General features: G+C 43.7%; 1 protein-coding gene across 2 annotated transcripts in view; it reads right to left on the reverse strand.

Moving 5' to 3' along the window:
- Window positions 1-20,210, reverse strand: part of LIMK1 (LIM domain kinase 1) — a 132,543-nt gene that overhangs the window by 85,820 nt on the left and 26,513 nt on the right. The window contains exon 2 of one of the 2 annotated variants that reach the window (XM_088454112.1): window positions 12,555-12,651. In XM_088454112.1, the coding sequence (XP_088310238.1) occupies window positions 12,555-12,651 (97 nt within the window). Of the gene's footprint in view, window positions 1-51; window positions 121-12,554; window positions 12,652-20,210 lie in introns of those variants that run through there. The other variant, XM_088454120.1, reaches the window with a different exon arrangement.

The raw sequence follows: 20,210 nt of genomic DNA on the forward strand, positions 1-20,210 counted from the left end.
GTAGAAGAGATGCTTCCTTTCCCTACAGCAAAGTGATGCAGACCAACTTACAGTTTCTTTACAGCCTGCTGCTTGTGCTCCATTTCCATGTAGCTGGTTCTCACAGTGGTCAGCCCTGTGTGCCTGTCCCCTGTTTTGTTTCTCCAGCCCCCCTCCCTCTGTGAGTAATATAGAGGAACAGGAAGTTCTGAACACACAGATGTTTTACCAGAACAGACAACACCCCCCTCACAAAATCAGCAGAGTATCTGACTTCCGCAGAGCCGGCTGTAAATATAATGCCCAGATGACTGATTCTGGCTTGGGGAATGATGAATTGCAGCTCCTATTGGTTTTCATGGTGTTTTTATTCTAGGGAATCCCCAACTCTCACTAGAAATTTCACTTTTGTTCTTAAACAAATAGTACCTTTGGGGTTTGTCATTGACAGGTGACACTTATGGGCCTCACTTGGTCTATCTCTTTCCATAAGTAATCGGCAGGTAACACTCACCTGAAACATCGCTCAGTTTAAAAGTATTCCACATTACAATGTACGATGGCAAAATGGAAGCAGTTCAATTAGTGATTGTGGCCGCAAAGTGCTACCAGAACAGGCCAGTATTCAATTTGAGGCGAAAAGTCCGTTTCCGCGATACTTTTTCGCTGATGGCGTCATTTTCGCCTGTTTTGACTTTCCGCCGTATTCAATTTGGAAGACTTTTCGCCTAGGTGGAAAGTCAATGCAATGTAATAGGCGGAAAAGTTTCGCCTAGAACTGGGGTTTTGAGGTGCAACATTGCGGGAACCCCCCTGTAGCCTTCAGACAGTCCCCCAAAGGTAAACTGTGTCAAAGATTTAAAAAAAACATACCCCAAAAAAGGTGGATTTTTCATGAATTTTTTTACTTTACTTTAGCAACTTTAAAATATGCTGACCCCCATTTTCAAGTACCCCAAATTTGCTGGGATAAGTTATTTTCTGCAAAAAATACTCCTGAATACTATTCTGCACCACTTATACAAAAACGCTATTTAGCAGCTCTTGAGCCTGTTTAAAAACACCAAATACCTTCAGCAAGCCAAATAGGGGGTAACCATAGCTAACCCCCATGTCAGAGCATAATTTGAGGGGTGTCAGGTTGATTTCCCCAAATCTGACAGTACTTTCCGCCTGTTCAAGTTTCGCCGAGTCCCGTTCTTGCATACTTTCAAATTGAATACCGGGATACGCGGACACGCGTGCGATACTTTTCCGCCTACAAAACACACGATGTAGGCGAAAAATCCAGGAGGAGGAAAAGTATTGCGGGTCCGCTCAAATTGAATACGACTCACAGTCGGAACGGCTGCACCTCACAACCATCAACATCAACAGCTTTCCCTTTCACTCCACAGAGGTACACAAGAAAATTGGTGATGTTGGAGGACCATATTCTATCGCGATGCAGCACCACATAACAGAGAACTCAATACGGGACAATTAGTGAAGGCAAAACACAAGAACAGCATATAAAAGGCTTATTACACAGTTCTATAAGAGGTATTTCTGCATCAACCTAAATCATAAGCACCAGCTCTGTGTTGTTGGTGCTGTGCACCCCTAATATTTGTGCTGCCACTAAGCCTGTCTATGCATGCCACTTCTCAGTCATTTGATGGGGGTTAACAAGAGTACACCCAAATACTTTTAAAAGCTGACTCTTATGAATATAATTATTTCCTGTTTTAGAATCAACACAAATGTGACAGTGACATAAGCTTCACCTCAAACAACTCAACAATGTTAAATGAAGGTCAAATATGAATTCCAATGCATTATAGGCTACAGTGCACTATGAGAGAGAGAGAGAGAGAGAGAGAGAGAGAGACAGAGACAGAGACAGAGATATGATTGATTGACAGGTAGATAAATTGATGATACTTCAGGGTAGTCCCCCAGGCTCCCAAAACAGTGGGTTCTCCTCCCACATCCCGACCAAGTGGGCAGGATGGAGAGAATAATACCTGTAATTGTGCCTCTGTTTGGTAGGGGCGGGGCCAATATGACATGTTTCTGATAATCGCGTCATTTTGCCCCATCCTGATTCACAGCATTTTGCCAAAAGAGGGTGGGGCCTATTGATGCAAATAGTCAGGCCCCATCCCCATCAGCTACCTGCATCTTGTCTCTGGACTTCTCCTGGAGAGACGATTATTAAAGGAGGTATGGGACAGATTTATAGATAGATCGATAGATACAGGCGCTGCCTCTGTTTACCGAAGCACATTAGTCACGGAGGCGCGACCTCTGAGCTGGTGCTTCTGCACATGCGCTGCTTCCTGTCGCATCTTTCCTCTGTCCATACGTCCTCTGTAACGAACGCACTCCTGAGTATCTCCGCCAACGAAGAGCCCAATGAGACCCATTAATCCACTGTGCCACCACCGCATAGTAACTGTATATAAACCCTGCTGCTACCGCTGTATATCAGACCATAGTGTGTGAACTAGGCGCACTACAATACCCAGTATAACCCTGATGCTCCTGACTGCAACTGGACAATCCTGTCAACCTGTACTTTCTATTAACCCTGTGTTATCCTGTTACCTGTTTCTACCTGGGTAATAAACCAATTCCCTGGTTAAGCCAATCTGCCATGTATACTAACTTCTATTTACACACTGCTGCCACTTACTATCGTAGTGTCTGTCAATAAGATAGATATTCAGTATAGATAGATAATTAGTAAAAACATGCCAAAATAATACAGGTACACCGTATTATTATAACCATACACACAATCAGCTCTCCGGCTACAATGACACGTGATGTATTGGATAAGCCCAGACCTGCATTAGTTGTAATCTGACATCTCGTGAGTCAGTTTGTACACTGGCTAGGCTGCTCATGGCAAGGCGACGTGAATTATCGGAGTTCGAGCAGGGCATGATAGTGGGTGCCCGACGGATGAGATATTCCACTTCCGAAGTTGTGCAGACATTCATCATTCCTCGATCTATGGTGTCACGTGTGTACCGGGAATATCTCATGGAAGGCTTTACCACCCACCGTGGATAGCGCAATAGCCAAAAATGGGTGCTTAATGATTTTAGCCTCCATGGGATATGGGAGCTGAAAACCCACCTGAGTGCCCCTGTTATCACTACAACACCGGACACAGCGCCTCACTTAGGCTTGTGAAGTTGCTAATTGGGCGCTGAAAGACTGGCAACATGTGGCATAATTTGATGAGTCATGGTTCCAGTAGTTTCGGGCTGATGGTAAGGTTCGGCTGTGGTGCAGACTCCATGAGACCATGGACCCCAGTTGTCAACAAGGCACTATGAAGGCTGGTGGTGGTTCTATGATGGTATGGGATGTGTTCACGTGGCATGGGTTGGGTCCACTGGTCCGTCTGAACATGTCATTGACTGGTAACCGATATGTTGCATTGCCTGATGACCATTTGTAGCCCTTCATGGACTTCATGTATCCCCACAACAATGGAATATTCCATCGAGATAATGCACCGTGTCATTGGTCCCAAGTTGTCCAGAGTAGCATACTAAAGAGTTCCAACGAATGGTGTGGCCATTCACAGCCAAGATCCTGCACCTACAAATATCAGGGAGCTGTGGGAAGCTATCCAGATGGCATGGCTCAACATCTCTACAAAGGTCTTCTGTCCACTTGTGGAATTGATGCCATGTCAAGTTGCTTCTACTAGGCATCTATCCCAGGACTTTTGGCACTTAAGTGTACAATACACTGCTTGTGTATCATCTCATATAAAAATCTATGTTTCTCACATTCACTGTTTAAAGCAAAGAGGAAAGTGCATTATACTTGTAGCGTACACAAGACATGTCCAGTTTCTGCACAACGCTGCTGTAATTATATATTTAACCTTTGAATAATAGTAAATCTATCTGCAGTAAAAATTGTTATGTGTTGTGAAGAATAAAAGACTTGTCATCATAGACACCTGCCAACAGAGGGAAATATCCATTACGTCAGTCCTCTATATTGTCAAAACCGGATAATTGGCGAAGACAGAATCTGTTTGCAATTGGAATCTGCGCAATGCTGTCTTGTAAAGGGCCAAGACTCCATCTTAGAAATAAAATCTCACAGCACTATTTTGTAAACAAAAGGTACATAGTCAGCCTTCCTCAAACACAGGCAGACAGTGTTTAACAAAAACACTAACTTATTAGCATTTGGAACCCTATACAAAGCCCATCTTCAACCCAAAACAGGCAGACTAAACAGGGAGGCTCCGACAGCACAGCTGGAAGCCTCCTTCCTGTATGAGAATTAAATTCACTGTATAAACACATTTTGCAATTGCAGTTTAAAAACATCAGAAAAATACATGTGTACTTGTGTGTGTGTGTATATATATATATAAATATATATATATATATATATATATATATGTGTGTGTACATGTGGCCCATCATGCGTGGACTTTATAATATCACACAGACTTATATTTGAAAAGTAGCAAAATTCCCTGCAACTCATACACACAATGTTAAACAGAATACAGTAGTGATCCTTCCCAAAATCATACTGGCATGGCCACACACACATAGATGCCCTTCCAGCTTAGTGCTGCTCGCTGAGTGCCCCACCGACCCTCAGACGCACAACGCAATTCAGTGGTGTTTTCCCCGCATACATACATTTAAAAGCAATGGTCCCGTAACGCAAAAAGGATCATTTAAACGCAATGTCAGTATATAAAGAAATGAATGTTTTCTGTAACTATGGCTTAGTAAATGACAATTGGACTGTGTGTGGAGCCGTACTGATCTACTCTGTTTCCACAGCGTTCCGGTGACATCAATATGAAGATCAGAACATGCGGCTATGAAATATGAATGTTAGAGAGAATATCTATTTGAAATGTTGTTTTCCATAGCAGCTTAGATTTGCATGTGGGGGATACAAAAGGAGGTTGGAGACCTTTTGTATCCATTTGGAATTGTCCAATAAATGCCCTGTAACAGATTTCTAACCTTTACCAAAAGACAATAACATGGTGTAGGCCTGTTTACATTTTTGTCCAAAGGACTGGTTATTCCAGTCTAATCAATAGAGCTAGCTAACTGGGAGTAGAACCTAATTAACAGTAGTTTCAGGTAACCAAAAGGATACTCCCTTTCTGATGACCTCACAGGTAAAAGGGGACGGGAACATAGCATGCACATTCTGAGAACACACAGCTTAGCAGACACACTTGCAGATTTTGGAAGGAAGAGAGAGGTTCGCTCCCTCACAAGACAACGGAAAAATGGGTCTCAGTTCCTCTGGGTTATAGCTAAGTATAAAATGTGCAATATTTAGTCTATTTGGGTGTCTGTGGCTATGTTTGGTGTTAATCTGTTATTAGCTTAGCATGGTGTGTGGTTTGTAGTTTTCTAAGGATATTCATGGGTCTGTGTTGGCATGCAGTGGATGATGTGTTGTCTGGTCTGTGCTTTTCATCTGCACTGTAGGGTACAGTGGTCTGTTGTCAGCATGCAGGAAAGGGATTGATTGTGGAGTTGTCGTGATATTTGTGGATGATTGATGCTAGTTGATTGAGATCCTCTGGTGTGCTCTGTGTTGGGGCATTCCCATGTGCTTGAACGGTATCTCTGCTTGGGAGAGTTGGGCTTGGTGTGTGCTGTATACTCATGAATGTGATCATAGGGTGGTGTCAGTGTTGTATCGTGGAGGTTGAATTGATGGCAGCTTTGAATGGTCGTGGGTGGTTGCCGTGTGGTGTTGTGTGGGTCAGATGGGTATGTTGTCTGCGGTTTGTTGGAGATGGCTTGCCTCCATGTGGGGTGAACAAGGGAAATTGTGATTCTGCCCAGTTGTGGTGTTGTGTGTGTCAGATAGGTATATTGTCTTTGTTGTGGTTGTGGTCATTGATGGATGTATGATTTGCGGAGTTGCAGCTTGGTGCAGGGTGAAGTTTGCCTAGGGATCATGAGGCTTGCAAACAAAGGAAAAACATGTGCTTCGGCCCTTCCCCCTCCCCACGGTCTAGTGACTACTGGATGAGGTCTGTTGTAGGATGGTAGTGTTGTATATTGGAATCAGCTTGTGTTGTACATGTTGGAATATTAAATGGTACAGTGTTTGCCTGATGTGTTGGCATATGATATCCAGCTTGCATATTTAATTAACTATGGCATTATGGGAGATTTCAATGAGGTAGCTTCATAATGGAGTTTGTTTGTAGACCATGCGGTTTGGACAATAGGGCAGGAAGCATTCCTAAACCCCCCCCCCTCACACACAAACACACACACACACCATCACCAGCCATCTTGAACATGTGCTCCCACTAGACATTGATATCTCTCTCATTGTATTTTAATGTGTCTCTCTTTCTCTCTGTCTCATATTGCTCATTGTATTTTGATCTTTAATAACCGTTTCATGTATTTTAACTGTACCTTATGACCTAATGTTTGTACAATTTATTTGCGCTCATTATTAGATCATAGCGTTGTAACATCTGTACTTTTACCTGAATAATAATCTTTAGCGCTTTGGACCGCTATTCAACTGTCTCAGTATTTCATTAATGGTATAATCAAAATAGCGACATCTTGTGGTTTTAGAAGCTACAGGCAGGTTTTGTCTTAGAGGTTCTAGGCAGGTGAATCTTAGAGGTTTATAGGCAGGAATGTATTAAAAGGTTTATTGACAAATTCAACAATATTTAGAGAAAATTCTGACTTATGGGACAGTTATCCATGTGAAGCCTTGGCCATATGAACCTGCTATAAAAGGAAGGGTAATGTTTTTCACTAACCAGTCTAAGTTGGCAAATATAGATGGCATGCAAGGAAGGGGTGCAAAGGGTGCGGGCAGGATAGACTGTGCTGCTGTTCTGGGGAAGGGGGGTGCTGCTGTTTACTTGGTGTAGAAACAATACTGTATCAAATGATGTATCCAAATGGGATAGTTCAGGGTGGCAAGATATTGTGGTCATTGTAATACAGGTATTACATCAAATATCTATAATATGTCAGTCTCTGTATTAGTAATTCAGTTTAATCCTAGATCTCAGTAAGCTGTGTGTCAAGTTGTTTTCACGTTGTCAAATTATAATTATAAATACCAGGAAGCAACAATAACCCCCCAACACCCTTTATCGGTAAGGAGAGGAGAGCGCCTTCCCTCGCTGCTCAGTCCACCCTTACAGTGGGCTAATGTACCTGCCTGATACCCTTCCCCTGCAGCTGCCCCACACTACTGTCACACACCAGAGTCCTGACTGCACACACTGATCCATGGCAAGGGGGAGAGCACCAGCGAGAGACACGCAGGCCGAATGGAGCTTGCTTGGGTCTGCTGAGGTCCCTTGTGCCTGCAGGATGGAGCGGGGACCTGGTGGGTGTCAGAAGTCAGAGCCAACAGAGGTCCTGGTCAGTGCCCGGCATAGCAAGAGCCCAATTGTGACAATAGTAGGCGGATACTGCCTTATCGGTCAGTTGGAGGGAAAGTTCCCCCTACTGTAGAACGATTAGTTGGGAAAAAGCAAACATGCCAACGAATTGGAATAACCATTTTTTCAGTTTTTCGGCATGTGGGAGCAAATGAATGATTAACGTTTGCTCCCACACACTGGCTGATTATCATTCCAACCAGCCAACTAGTTGGCTGCTTGAAACTATATCGTTCTAGTGTACGGCAGCTTTCAGTGTATGGTAAATCAAGTTACGCTGCATTGTTTACATTGAATTGTAGAGAACTAGCATTTATAATTCAAATATGTTGCTGTCCGAGATCTGTGGCAGTACTGTAATAAACTATCACTATGAGCTGAACTTTCTCAGAACAGCCCACTGACAGCATTGTGTACATCTTGCTAGTCATTTGTCCTAAATATAATACTTTATTGTTATCCATCCATTCAATCTGTCTTTGCAGCTTCCCTTATTATCAGTATTTCCATTATGCATGTGGAATGGTTTACAAATGAAGAGGAAAGTGGAAAGATAGCCCCAACTACTCTGTAACTAATGACAAGTGAATTGCAAAATGCACACAGTCAAATAGACAAGTGTGAAGACGACAGGTCTAGTTACTCATCAATTTGCACTCTAGTGGGCTTTAGGTCCAACTGGATGCAGCTGTTTCTACAACGGGACAATCTTTATAACTTTGTCAGGCTTTATCCTGAGAACTGCAGGGGTAATGGGGAGCAAACCCTATAATACTCTACTCAGGGGGAAGGAGGAATATAGGGGAACCTGCTCAATGCCTTTCCTGCACCCTCTGGTACTTTCTCTTCACTTCATCCCACATATGAAGTTGAGGTGCGACATCTTTAAAGGATTCAGCCGCTGGATTTAAAGGGGAGGTTAGAGCCCATACAAAACCTGTGCATGTTTTGTATTGCCGCTTTAAATAGGTGGAATTATTTTTGTCTCTAAATAAAACTAATACATAAATAATCCAAACATGTAGATTCAAGGACACAAAACTCTGCCATGTCTGAAGGCTTATTGACATCAATGCATAAGGAATTCATAACGTGTCCCTTAGCTGGATTTCCATCGTTCAGACTATAACCTGCATTGTGTCGGCTATGTAAAAGCTGCAGCGTCACTCATTAGTATAAGTGCTGCTTTACAGTCTTGTGCAATTCTAACATTGTCAGAGGACGTCTGTGCTATTTCCCAAGCGTCACACAAATGAGCCATTGTCTGACAGTCTGCAGTTACTTCAAATAAGATAAGAGCAAAAGAATATAATACCACTTCATTATGTGCATGTTCTTTTTATGCTAAAAGTATTGTTTTAGCTTTTCTCCAACTTTTAAATGATGTCTTAACCTACAAGAGTCCTACTTTACACCTCGCTGTATAGAATATTACTTGCGAAATAGTGGTGAGATTACAGCCACAAATGCTGGACTGCAGTATTGTCTCAGTATATTATATACAACCATCCGTTCTTCTCTGTTTTACTGTTATTATAAAGAGAGGTGACAGATTCTCTATAGCCAGACATATTGGGAGAGACTGTAATAATCTGAGAGGGGACCTAGTTTGAAAAGTGTCCCAAGCTCTATCTATAATATATATATTATATAAGTTATTTATAAAGCACGCACATATTACGCAGAGCTTTACAGTCATTCACATCAGTCCCTGGTCCAGAGGAGCTTACAATTTATATTCCCTGTCACATGGGGGGATGTAGCAGTTACTATCCCGATTGTCAGGATGCTGGCGCTCAGAATGCCGACGCCGGAACCCCGACACCAGTCAGAATCCTGGCACCGGCACCCCGACAGTAAGTATTGGGGTTAGAGGAAGCGATAGGGTTAGGCACTAGAGGGAGCGTTAGGGTTAGGCACTAAGGGGGGAGGGTTAGGTTTAGACTGCAGGGGAGGGAGGTTAGGTTTAGGTGGGGGGGGGTTAGGTTTAGGCTGTGGGGAGGAAGAATTATGGGTAGGGGAAGGAGGGTATACTTACCTATTTCTGTCGGGATTGTGACCCTATCGGGATACCGGTGTCGGGATTCTGACCACCGGGATCCTGAGTACCGGCATCCCTTACACAAACACCCCACATGGGCACACACACACATATATACTATGGTTATTTATTTTATTTTGTTGAAAGCCAATTAACCTACCAGTTTGTGTTTGATTGTGGAAGTAAACCAGAACACTCAGAGGAAACCCACACAAACACAGGGAGAATAAACAAACTCCACACAGATAGGGCCTTGGTTAGAAACTGAACCAATGACCTCAGAACTCTGCCAATGCCAACTGTTCTGAAATAATATAATGCAATGATTGCGCAAAAAAAACTGTTATCATGTAATCATAAAAAAGGATAATCATCCTTAAAAGTCCAGAATCATGGTGAATATGTAAAACCTTTTTTGTTATACTCTTTTAATGATTTGTAGATCAATCCATATAGGTATCCGGAACTCTGACTACAACCCTGATTTAAGACCTGGCCTGATGAGTATATGCTGATCCCATAAACATGCTGATGTGTTATATGCTTGTTATTATGTTATATTTGTGAGTGCATTTTTTAAAGAATTAAAACCTTTTAAACTGGTATAAAGGTGTCTGCACTACTGTCTTTCTCTCTTTCATTTTATATTATCCCATTCCGATTGTTACTGCTGAAATTTATGCTGGAATCATCTTTTACCATATGATTTATCTGAATGAGGAGGACCTATATGGATGGAATGGGTATGATATACCGCCGACCATGGGCCGGCGGTTCGATTCCCCTCAGCGGCAGCCCGACAGGAGCAGAGTGCGACGCAGCGGAAGCCCGACAGCGCTGGAAATCCTGATCGTGGATAGGTAAGTATCCACTAACCTAACCTCCCTAACCCTAACCCTCCTTAGGGGTGCCTAACCCTAACTTCCCCCCCAAGTGCCTAACTCTAATCCCCCCTCTAAGTGCCTAACCCTAACCACCCCCTTCCCCGCTACCTAAACCTAAGTCCCCCGGGGAAGTGCCTAACCCTAAGTCCCCCCCGGGGGTGCCTAACCCTAACCCTCCCTCCCCCTAGCCTGACCATAACCCTCCCGGGGGGGTGCCTAACCCTAAGTCCCCCCCGGGAGCCCTAAACCTAACCCTCCCCCCCGCGGCTGTCCGCTCGCATCGCCTGGCATCACTACGATCGTGATGCCGGGCGCCGGTCTCCCGGCATCGGGGAAATGCGGGCGTCTACATCTAGATGCCCGGCATTTCACCCTTGCCGGGATAAGACAGTCGGGAAGCCGGCTGCCAGTATATAGGCAGTCGGCTTCCCGATTGCTTCCCATATGGATTGATCTACAAATCATTAAAAGAGTATAACAAAAATTCACCATGATTTTTAAGGGTGATTATCCTTATTTATGATTACATGATTACAGTTTTTTTTGTGCAATCATTGCATTATATTATTTCTGATCTATTATTCTATTTGGGTAGTTGTGTGAACCTCCCTTTAATGCATATGCTGCATATTTCAATATTTATTTGCGCATAATCACAGAAAATATTTTTATTTCAATGCCAACTGTTCTGTCAAACTATAACGTATTTATTATTTATTACCAGTTATTTATATAGTGCACACATATTCCGCAGCGCTTTTAAAAGAATATATGGCCATTCACATCAGTCCCTGCCCTAGTGGAGCTTACAGTCTATATTCCTTATAGTTATGAATTTGCCGTCTCATATAAATCACTATAACACATAGCACAGCGCTCATTTTGGATATAAGCTGGTCCTCACTCCACGAAGATCACTTTCATTACAGAATTTGAAGTAAATACTACTAAAACCTTTCAATACAGATATTTCTTTAGCAGACCATAAATTTCTTTATACCCAGCTGGCAGCAATGAGTGGTCCTTGGAGGCCACTTTAGTTCTGCTCCCATACACTTTCCTACCTCTCCACTAAATAAATGTCTGTAATGAATGCAAAGACCGTCTATCTACAGATGTGAGCTAGAACGGTGCAGGGGGAGGCTGGACAGTTATTTTCAGCATATATAGTACATGGAGGAGAAGACAATTGAGGGGATTCACACTGGCTGTTTAACTGCTCTCTGTAGCAAGACTGTAACAGTGGGCCTGATTCAGAGCCGGATGCTCTGACAGAGCGCTCGCTCTGAATCAGGGTCGGCCTTCTTGTTTTTTAGAGCGGCCTCCTGGCCGCTCGCATAGCTGTGGGGGACCACCCACAGCTATAGCGAGCGGCCAGGAAGATGGTCGCGATGGTCAAGACCATCGCGACCATCGGGCTTGCGACGAGAACCCTTGTGGTAGGGTCTCGTTGCCGCAAGCCCCAGAGAGATTTCGGCTCTAATAGACGATAGGCATTCCCATGGGAACGCCTCCGTCTGGGCAGCCATGCCCCCGGCCCGCCCACCAAAGGGGGCGTGCTGTCACTCAACATCGACAGCACGCCCCCTTTGGTACGAGACCCGGAGCGACGGTTTGCCCGTCGCTATCCGGGCCTCGCGCATGCGCACGACGGAGCTGGCTCTGTTGTGCGCATGCGCCCTGGGCCACCATCGACCCACTTGTGAGCACATAGCGATCACGAGCGGGTCTGTATCAGGCCCAGAGTGTAATACAACACTAGCCATTCTGTGCAATTTTTCATATAAATACAGTAGTCTAAGTGAGCCAGTAAACAATATATACAGGCTCTTTTCTCCTCCTCTCTCTAATTCACCACTTGGTGATCAATTTTCACAATTAAATTTGTCTCCAATGCTGAAGCCAAAGTGGCTTAGTTATTTACATAGGCCTCAGTGCCCTTTAGTTCACCTGAAAAATGTCTTCAAAGCAAATCACGCCATCTGCTGCCTGTGCCGTCCACTTCACAGGGGAAGTGGGCGGCCGCATGGCCCCAGAGTCTGGGAGACTTGTCCACCTTTCCGGGTTGCTGGAAGTGCCACCCAAATTCCGGAGCCTCCCAGTCATTCCAAGAGGGTAGGAAAATAGGAGTTATATCATATGGTAACGTTTTAAATTATGTGGTTAGTGTACCTTCAGTTTAAAACCTGTACTGTGAGGAGTAACGCAGACATACCTGAAACAGTCTGCATGCCAATCAGAGGCCAAGGCTTGCAGGTAGCGCCCATCATAGATACTGAGTCCGCAACTAGCACACACTGGCAACTCATTACCTGGGGAACAGGAGAGAGAATAAGTTACTGTTAATAGGACCAAATGCAAAACTTTTAATTAATCTAAAAAAAAACAAATTCTCAGGAACATGTGTATTAACAGCCGTATACAAAATATTTATATAGAATGTGCAGGGTAGTTTAAGCGATCGTATGTCCAAATGGAAAAGCAGCTGATCTTGTGGTTATGGTGACTGTATATGCATAAATGTTTATTACTTGTTTAATATGTTTATTTTGGGTTGTTTCCTACAATGCTGTTTTGTTTGTATTGTCATGTTTATGTAGCTTATTTCTTGTTACATTTGCACTGTATCTATAGATGTACTCTGTAAGGCGCTGTGGACCCTTTGCAATGAAGGATAATAATAATGATAACATTGTACAACAAATTAATACTTTTAAATTGTTTCCTTTGTAAAAATAGTCATACATTACTAATTTGAGGTCAAGAAAAACTAAAATGATTTCAGATTGTTTTTACTAGCTCTATTTTTTGAGCTACACTACTTGCACAATACTGTATGTACATTAGTAATATAGTCAAAAAAGCTATTTTTAAATAATCTGATATTTTCTTGATAGAAAATAAATAACAGTTGTTTAATTCAATCAATCACAAAGAAGAACACAAAACGAAACAAACATACAGCATATGAAAGTACTATCTAATATAGTGGCCTATACATGGGGGTGCTTTCTCTTTGCTTGTCACTTGTACTCCTCTTCTGGGGCATCTCTTGTCACTGTCCAACAGTAGTGATCACCTACCCTGATATCTTTGTTCCATTGCTGAAATGTCTTGGTGGAATCGCTCACTATGCTTGTCACTCAGTGCACCAGTTATCTTGTGTGGGTAATCCCGTGAATCGCATATATTTGAATAGAGGAGGGGACAAATAACTGATTCATTTAATTGGGTCATTAGGCCCCGTTCTCTCTGCGCGGAACGCAGATTGCTGGTAAGATTCTCTCCATTCTGCCCACGTCACTAGGCATATCCGTACATGGTCATAAATGGGCTATATCTCGGAACTCAGAGCTAACTGAGAGTTTTAAATGTCATTATCATTCTTTGCATGCTGAAATCAATTAGAAGTAACTATTTTCACATCGGAAACATTTTCATTGTTGTGCAGTGTAGAACTATTTTTAGAGTTCATCCACTTAAAACAAACAAAAAAAAAGCATACTAAAGAGCATTTAAGTAGAATAATGTGACACATAAGAAAGATTAAACTGCAGTTGTAACACTCAGGAAAAATTAAATAATAAACAATATATGCACAAAACAAATTCCCTTAATTTAATTTAGTAAATGCTCAGTCGTCTTCCTTTACCCTATTCCTCAGTTACAAAAAACGTTCCCTATTTTAGTTTCTCTCTTTGTCTCTCCTTTAGTTGCTCATACCAACCAGTCAGGTTCTAGCAGCCTGTAGCTATCATTTATCAACTTCATTCTATAAAATGATAGGAAGAGGCTGATAGTTAGGCAACTTCTCCACGTTCCCTCCTCCACTCCTTAGGTTTGATATGGGCCTGTTACACTAGCATTCCCACATGGCTTTTGTAACCTGCCCATTCATTATTAGGGTCCAGATGTGGCTGCCTAATATTCAGCACACTATGAAAACTGAAAGATTTCAGAATTTGCCTCCGGGAGCCAATGAGGTAAGTAACAGTGCTATTGTGTTAGGGTTCCTGGGGACATGCTACTTTTTGGAGCAGCTGTCCCCACACCAGAGAAATACTGAATTGCCATAACTCGCCCTCAATAATGAAAATGCCCCTTAGACTCACTTTTTTTTCTTCTCTGTATGTCTCTTTCTGTATTTCTTTACACTCTCTTAGTTGTTCTGAAGCTGTCATTTTTCATTTTATTTCATTTGAATGTGTTTTCGAATGAGGCCACGAGCATTGCACATCATGTCGCTGCTGCATGCTTCATCAGACAGGGATAAAGCCTGTAAATTGTGCTGTGCAGGTAAATGTTAGTGGGGAAGGTGGGTATATGGCCTGGCCAAGCTGGTCAAGGGTGGTGGTAAATATATGTACAGTATACTTCCTTTAATGGGAGTCACCCACTTTCATGTTAGCTGCTATATAGGCAACGAGGTATCACACAGTATTTGTTAAAAATGCCCCCTGTTCCCCATCTCACCACTGTCTCTGTGGAATGGTGCTAATGTAAGGTTGGATGAAAATCACACTTGTCTACCTTCCCGAAATGGCCAGGCGGCTCTAAAAAATGGGTGGCGCTCCCGACTGTCCGCAAAGGTGGGCACGTCTCCCAGAGGACGCTTTGAATCACGACATTGTGGCTCCGCCCATCTCTTCACAATGCCGATAATTGCGGTATTGTATTGTGGGGGAGGGGGCTACGATGACCCTCAGACCCGCTCACCTCCATCGCGTCACGCCTCCTGCAGTGCTGACCTGGCTGCAAATCTGGAGGAATACCACCTTTATTAAGTTACAGCTACATTACAGTTACTGACTATTGGTCTGAACTCTGAGCCCCTCCCACCAGTCTCAGTGATGTCATTACCTGAGAGTTCAATATCTACTGAGCATGTCAGGGACAGCGTTTTACAGTATTATATATATAAGATAATGAACAACTTGTAACTGTTGTGCATATGTAAAAAACTGAACGGAACTCGGGCCTGATTCAGAGCCGGACGCTCTTTCAGAGCGCTCGCTCTGAATCAGTGCCCGCCTATTGTATTTTTAGAGCGGCCTCCTGGCCGCTCGCATAGCTGTGGGTGACCACCCACAGCTAGTGTGAGCGGCCAGGGTGATGGTCGCGAACCATCGGACTTGCGACGAGACCCTTGTGGTAGGGTCTCGTTGCCGCAAGTCCCAGTGGGCTTCTTGCTCTTACAGAGGAAGAAGTCCACCCACTGACATCACTTGTGGGTGGACTTCTTCCCATGATGGTAGGCGTTCCCATGGGAACGCTTCCGTCTGGACAGCCACGCCCCCGGCCCACCCACCAAAGGGGGCGTGCTGTCACTCAACATCGACAGCATGCCCCCTTTGTAGCGAGACCCGGAGCGAAGGCTTGCCCATCGCTATCCGGGTCTCGCGCATGCGCACGATGGAGCCGCCTCCATCGTGCACATGCGCACTGGGCCAACATCGACCCGCTTGCAAGCACTCAGCGCTCGCGAGCGGGTCTGAATCAAGCCCTCAGTACCATGCTTGTACTGCACATTCACATAGAAAAGAGAATCCAGAGTTAGATGGTAAGACAGAAAGATTCTAAACCTCACTATCTACATCAGGAAATCGCCCACTCGTCTCGCTCCACCAAAATTATATTAGATTTGTCTGGTCTCTGCAAAGCATGTAAAACATTCTGGGAGTGTCCTCTGTACAGAGGTCACATACTGACTTCACACAGGGGAATTACAGTGCATCCGGAAAGTATTCACAGCGCTTCACTTTTTCCACATTTTGTTATGTTACAGCCTTATTCTAAAATGGAATAAATTCATTTTTGTCCTCAAACTTCTACACACAACAACATAATGACAAGGTGTAAAAAGTTTTTTGGAGATTTTTGCAAATTTAATTTAAAAAAAAACAACTAAGGAATCACATGTACATAAGTATTCACAGCCTTTGCCATGAAGCTCAAAATTGATCTCAGGTGCCTCCTGTTTCCACTGATCATCCTTGAAATGTTCCTACAGCTTAATTGGAGTCTACCTGTGGTAAGTTTGGACATGATTTTGAAAGGCATACACCTGTCTATATAAGGTCCCACACTTGACAGTGCACGTCAGAGCACAAACCAAGCATGAAGTCCAAGGAATTGTCTGTAGACCTCCGAGACAGGATTGTCTCGAGGCACAAATCTGGGGAAAGGTACAGAAAAATATCTGCTGCTTTGAAGGTCCCAATGAGTACAGTGGCCTCCATCAACCGTAAATGGAAGAAGTTCGGAACCACCAAGAATCTTCCTAGAGTTGGCCGGCCGTCTAAACTGAGCGATCGTGGGAGGAGGGCCCTAGTCAGGGAGGTGACCAGGAACCTGATGGTCACTCTGTCAGAGCTACAGCATTCCTCTGTGGAGAGAGGAGAACCTTCCAGAAGGACAACCATCTCTGCAGCAATCCACCAATCAGGCCGGTATGGTAGAGTGGCCAGACGGAAGCCACTCCTTAGTAAAAAGCACATGGTAGCCCGCCTGGAGTTTGCCAAAATGCACCTGAAGGACTCTCAGACCATGAGAAACAAAATTCTCTGGTCTGATGAGACAAAGATTGAACTCTTTGGCGTCAATGCCAGGCGTTATGTTTGGAGGGAACCAGGCACCGCTCATCACCATCCCTACAGTGAAGCATGGTGGTGGCAGCATCATGCTGTGGGGATGTTTTTCAGCGGCAGGAACTGGGAGACTAGTCAGGATAGAGGGAAAACTGAATGCAGCAATGTACAAAGACATCCTGGATGAAAACCTGCTCCAGAGCGCTCTTGACCTCAGACTGGGGCAACGGTTCATCTTTCAGCAGGACAACGACCCTAAACACATAGCCAAGATATCAAAGGAGTGGCTTCAGGACAACTCTGTGAATGTCCTTGAGTGACCCAGCCAGAGCCCAGACTTGAATCCGATTGAACATCTCTGGAGAGATCTGAAAATGGCTATGCACCGACGCATCCCATTCAACCTGATAGAGCTTGAGAGGTGCTGCAAAGAGGAATGGGTGAAACTGCCCAAAGATAGGTGTGCCAAGCTTGTGGAATCATATTCAAAAAGACTTGAGGCTGTAATTGCTGCCAAAGGTGCATTAACAAAGTACTGAACAAAGGCTGTGAATACATATGTAAATGTAATTTCTTAGTTTTTTTTTTTTTTTTTATTAAATTTGCACAAATCTCAAAAAAACTTTTTACACGTTGTCATTATAGGGTATTGTGTGTAGAATTGTGAGGATAAAAATGAATTTATTCCATTGTGGAATAAGGCTGTAAAATAACAAAATGTGGAAAAAGTGAAGCCCTGTGAATACTTTCCGGATGCACTGTGGACCTCATTCAGAGTCGATCGTTGCAGTCGCTCGGTCGTAAGGTAAAAGGGGCCGGATATGCAAATGAAGCGCTCGCAAGTTGCATCGTAAAGATGGGATAGTTAGCTTGACGAGCGAGGGGAGGATGCGGCCGTAAGACTAAAAATACGCCCCCTTCTCGTTCGCATTACACGTCATCTCCGGGCATATAAGGATTAATCGAGACCATCAGAGCTGGTCGTAGAGCTTAAGGTTGACCATGCCCTCTCTTAAGCACTACGATCAAGTTAGTGTAAAAACCTCCCATGTCACATGTGCCATGACACTACTTAGTTAATTATGCACTCCCATAAAACGCCGTTTGCATAGTCAGGCACGCCTGCGTTCGGATCTCCACTCCCCCGTTCACAAGCATCTTGCCCTGTTACCACCTACAAACGCCTCATCCTGTCACTCAAACTAACGACCTGGCTGTGTTCAAGGAGAGAGCAATTTCTGATCGTAATAGCTAGTTTGCGCACGCACACTGCGAATTTTACGCATGCGCAGTTTAGCAAACATCGGTAGCGTATGACCGAGCGTCCACAACGACCGACTCTGAATGAGGTCCAGTATGCTTTATCTGGCCACACAAATTACACTATAGCTTTTGTGCATGCTTTGTTATTTTTACCCTGTTCCAGGATTACCTGCCTACTTTATATCTCACCTCTGGGAGATGCAGAGGCGCGGCTGGTAAATAAGAGGTGTGCGGTGCTTAATGACCAACTTGACACAACATTAAGAGGCGCGGCAATCATGTCACAAAGTCCCACCAATCTCAGTAGTAAACACAGAGTAGCACGGGCATACTGATGCCCTTTGCTATTTTTTTGGGAGGTTTCTTCTTAATGTAGGACAATCTGAAGGGGTGGGGAACTACAGGTCTGTGCCACATTTGCATCTTAAAACATCACCATGGTGATAATTTTTGTGCAGAAACGCCTCGCGTCATATTGGACGCATTTGGCGCTCAAGGCTCTTTTTCTCTGCAGAGCATGTGACTTCATGACATCACGTCACAGAGAGTAAAGAGGAGCACTGAAGAGGAACAGCTCCGCCAGATATTGTGAAGACAAAAATAATGAGAAAAAAATAGCAGGTAAAGCCAAATCCAAAGAGGGAGGGAATGGGGAAAGGTAGAGATTGCACTGAAGCAGCACAAATTAAAATTTAGGGGTGGGAGGGAGGCAAAAAAAAAGCAAATTTCTTAAATATAGGGTGGGAGAGTGAATTAGAAAAATGGTGCTGATATAGGGGTGGTAGGCTAATAGAGCAAAAACATCCTAAATCATAAAAAATATAACGTGGGTAGAATGTACAGGTAAAAAATGTTGTGCAGCCAATAAAAGTAAAATAGAAGGGGCTAGAATATAAAAAATGCCACCTAATATATAATAAGAAAATTCACTATTTTTAACAACAGCTGTGGCCACTGTGACATCACTTTTTATTAGAAGCGGTTAAAATGGGGAGGCTCACTTAATCAACTAGACCCCCTCATTTCCATGGTCAAATGAATTTGTTCTACTGATGACAGGACCAGCTGATGTGTTCTCCACAGCAGGCATAACCCATGTTGCCCTGGACGAACTGACTCCAACAGCTAGCTGTAAAACTCAGGGATCCAATAGAATAGTAGTCCCAGTGGAGTTACTTGGGGAGCAAGACCCTTGCTAGAGAAGGAAATGGACTATATAAGTTTCTGCCCAGGGCACTGGTTGTTTATCTAGCTTGGTATCTTCCTGCTCCTGTAGTTTTGGCAGGAATTTAGCTCCCTATTGCAATTCTGCATGACACTGGCTCCCATTTTCAGGAATTCTAATTGTCTCTGGAGTAATTGGTGAGAACATTCACCCAAGGGAACCTTTGGGTCAGATTCCTGTCACGCTGACAGAGAGCTTTTGGCCATCAGCAAGTCATTGCACTGGGATTGTATCTAATTTACCCAATTTGGAATATTAAAGAGGCAATTTAAATCAGGAATTCATGACTGCCAAAGATCAGGGATCATTGTAACTACTAGCCCCATACTTGGTCACTCTCCCATGGCTGGATATTAGCGGCTACCACTCTAGTTCTCAGAGGTATTGCAACGGTGCTCCGATTTACCTGGCCACTTTAACTGTTGGGTCATTCCATTTCAAATGGACCAATTCTGGAGATCGTACCCACCTGTTGATTGTGCATTGCGGAGTTGGTGACAGTTGCACCCATCCCCACTTTGAGGGCCATAGTTTTGCTACTATTGCATATGGTGAACCCAAATTTTGTCAAAGTTTGTATGACATATAAGCCAACCTTTACGTCAAATGTTATCAAAATTGGAGTAAGTCAGGTGGGGTCCCCTGGTCCACTTGACATGGGTTCATTGCCTATGGTACTTTTGGATAATGAATTATTCAGCAAATAATAAATATGTTGTTGTACCGTTCATAAGGTTGCTTTGTCTGTCGGTCCCAGAATCCCTAGTACTGAGATTAGTCTGGGTGTCCTCAATGA

Source organism: Taudactylus pleione, unplaced genomic scaffold, assembly GCF_031769625.1.
Source record: "Taudactylus pleione unplaced genomic scaffold, aTauple2 ptg000040l, whole genome shotgun sequence".
NCBI classification, from domain to species: Eukaryota; Metazoa; Chordata; class Amphibia; order Anura; family Myobatrachidae; genus Taudactylus; species Taudactylus pleione.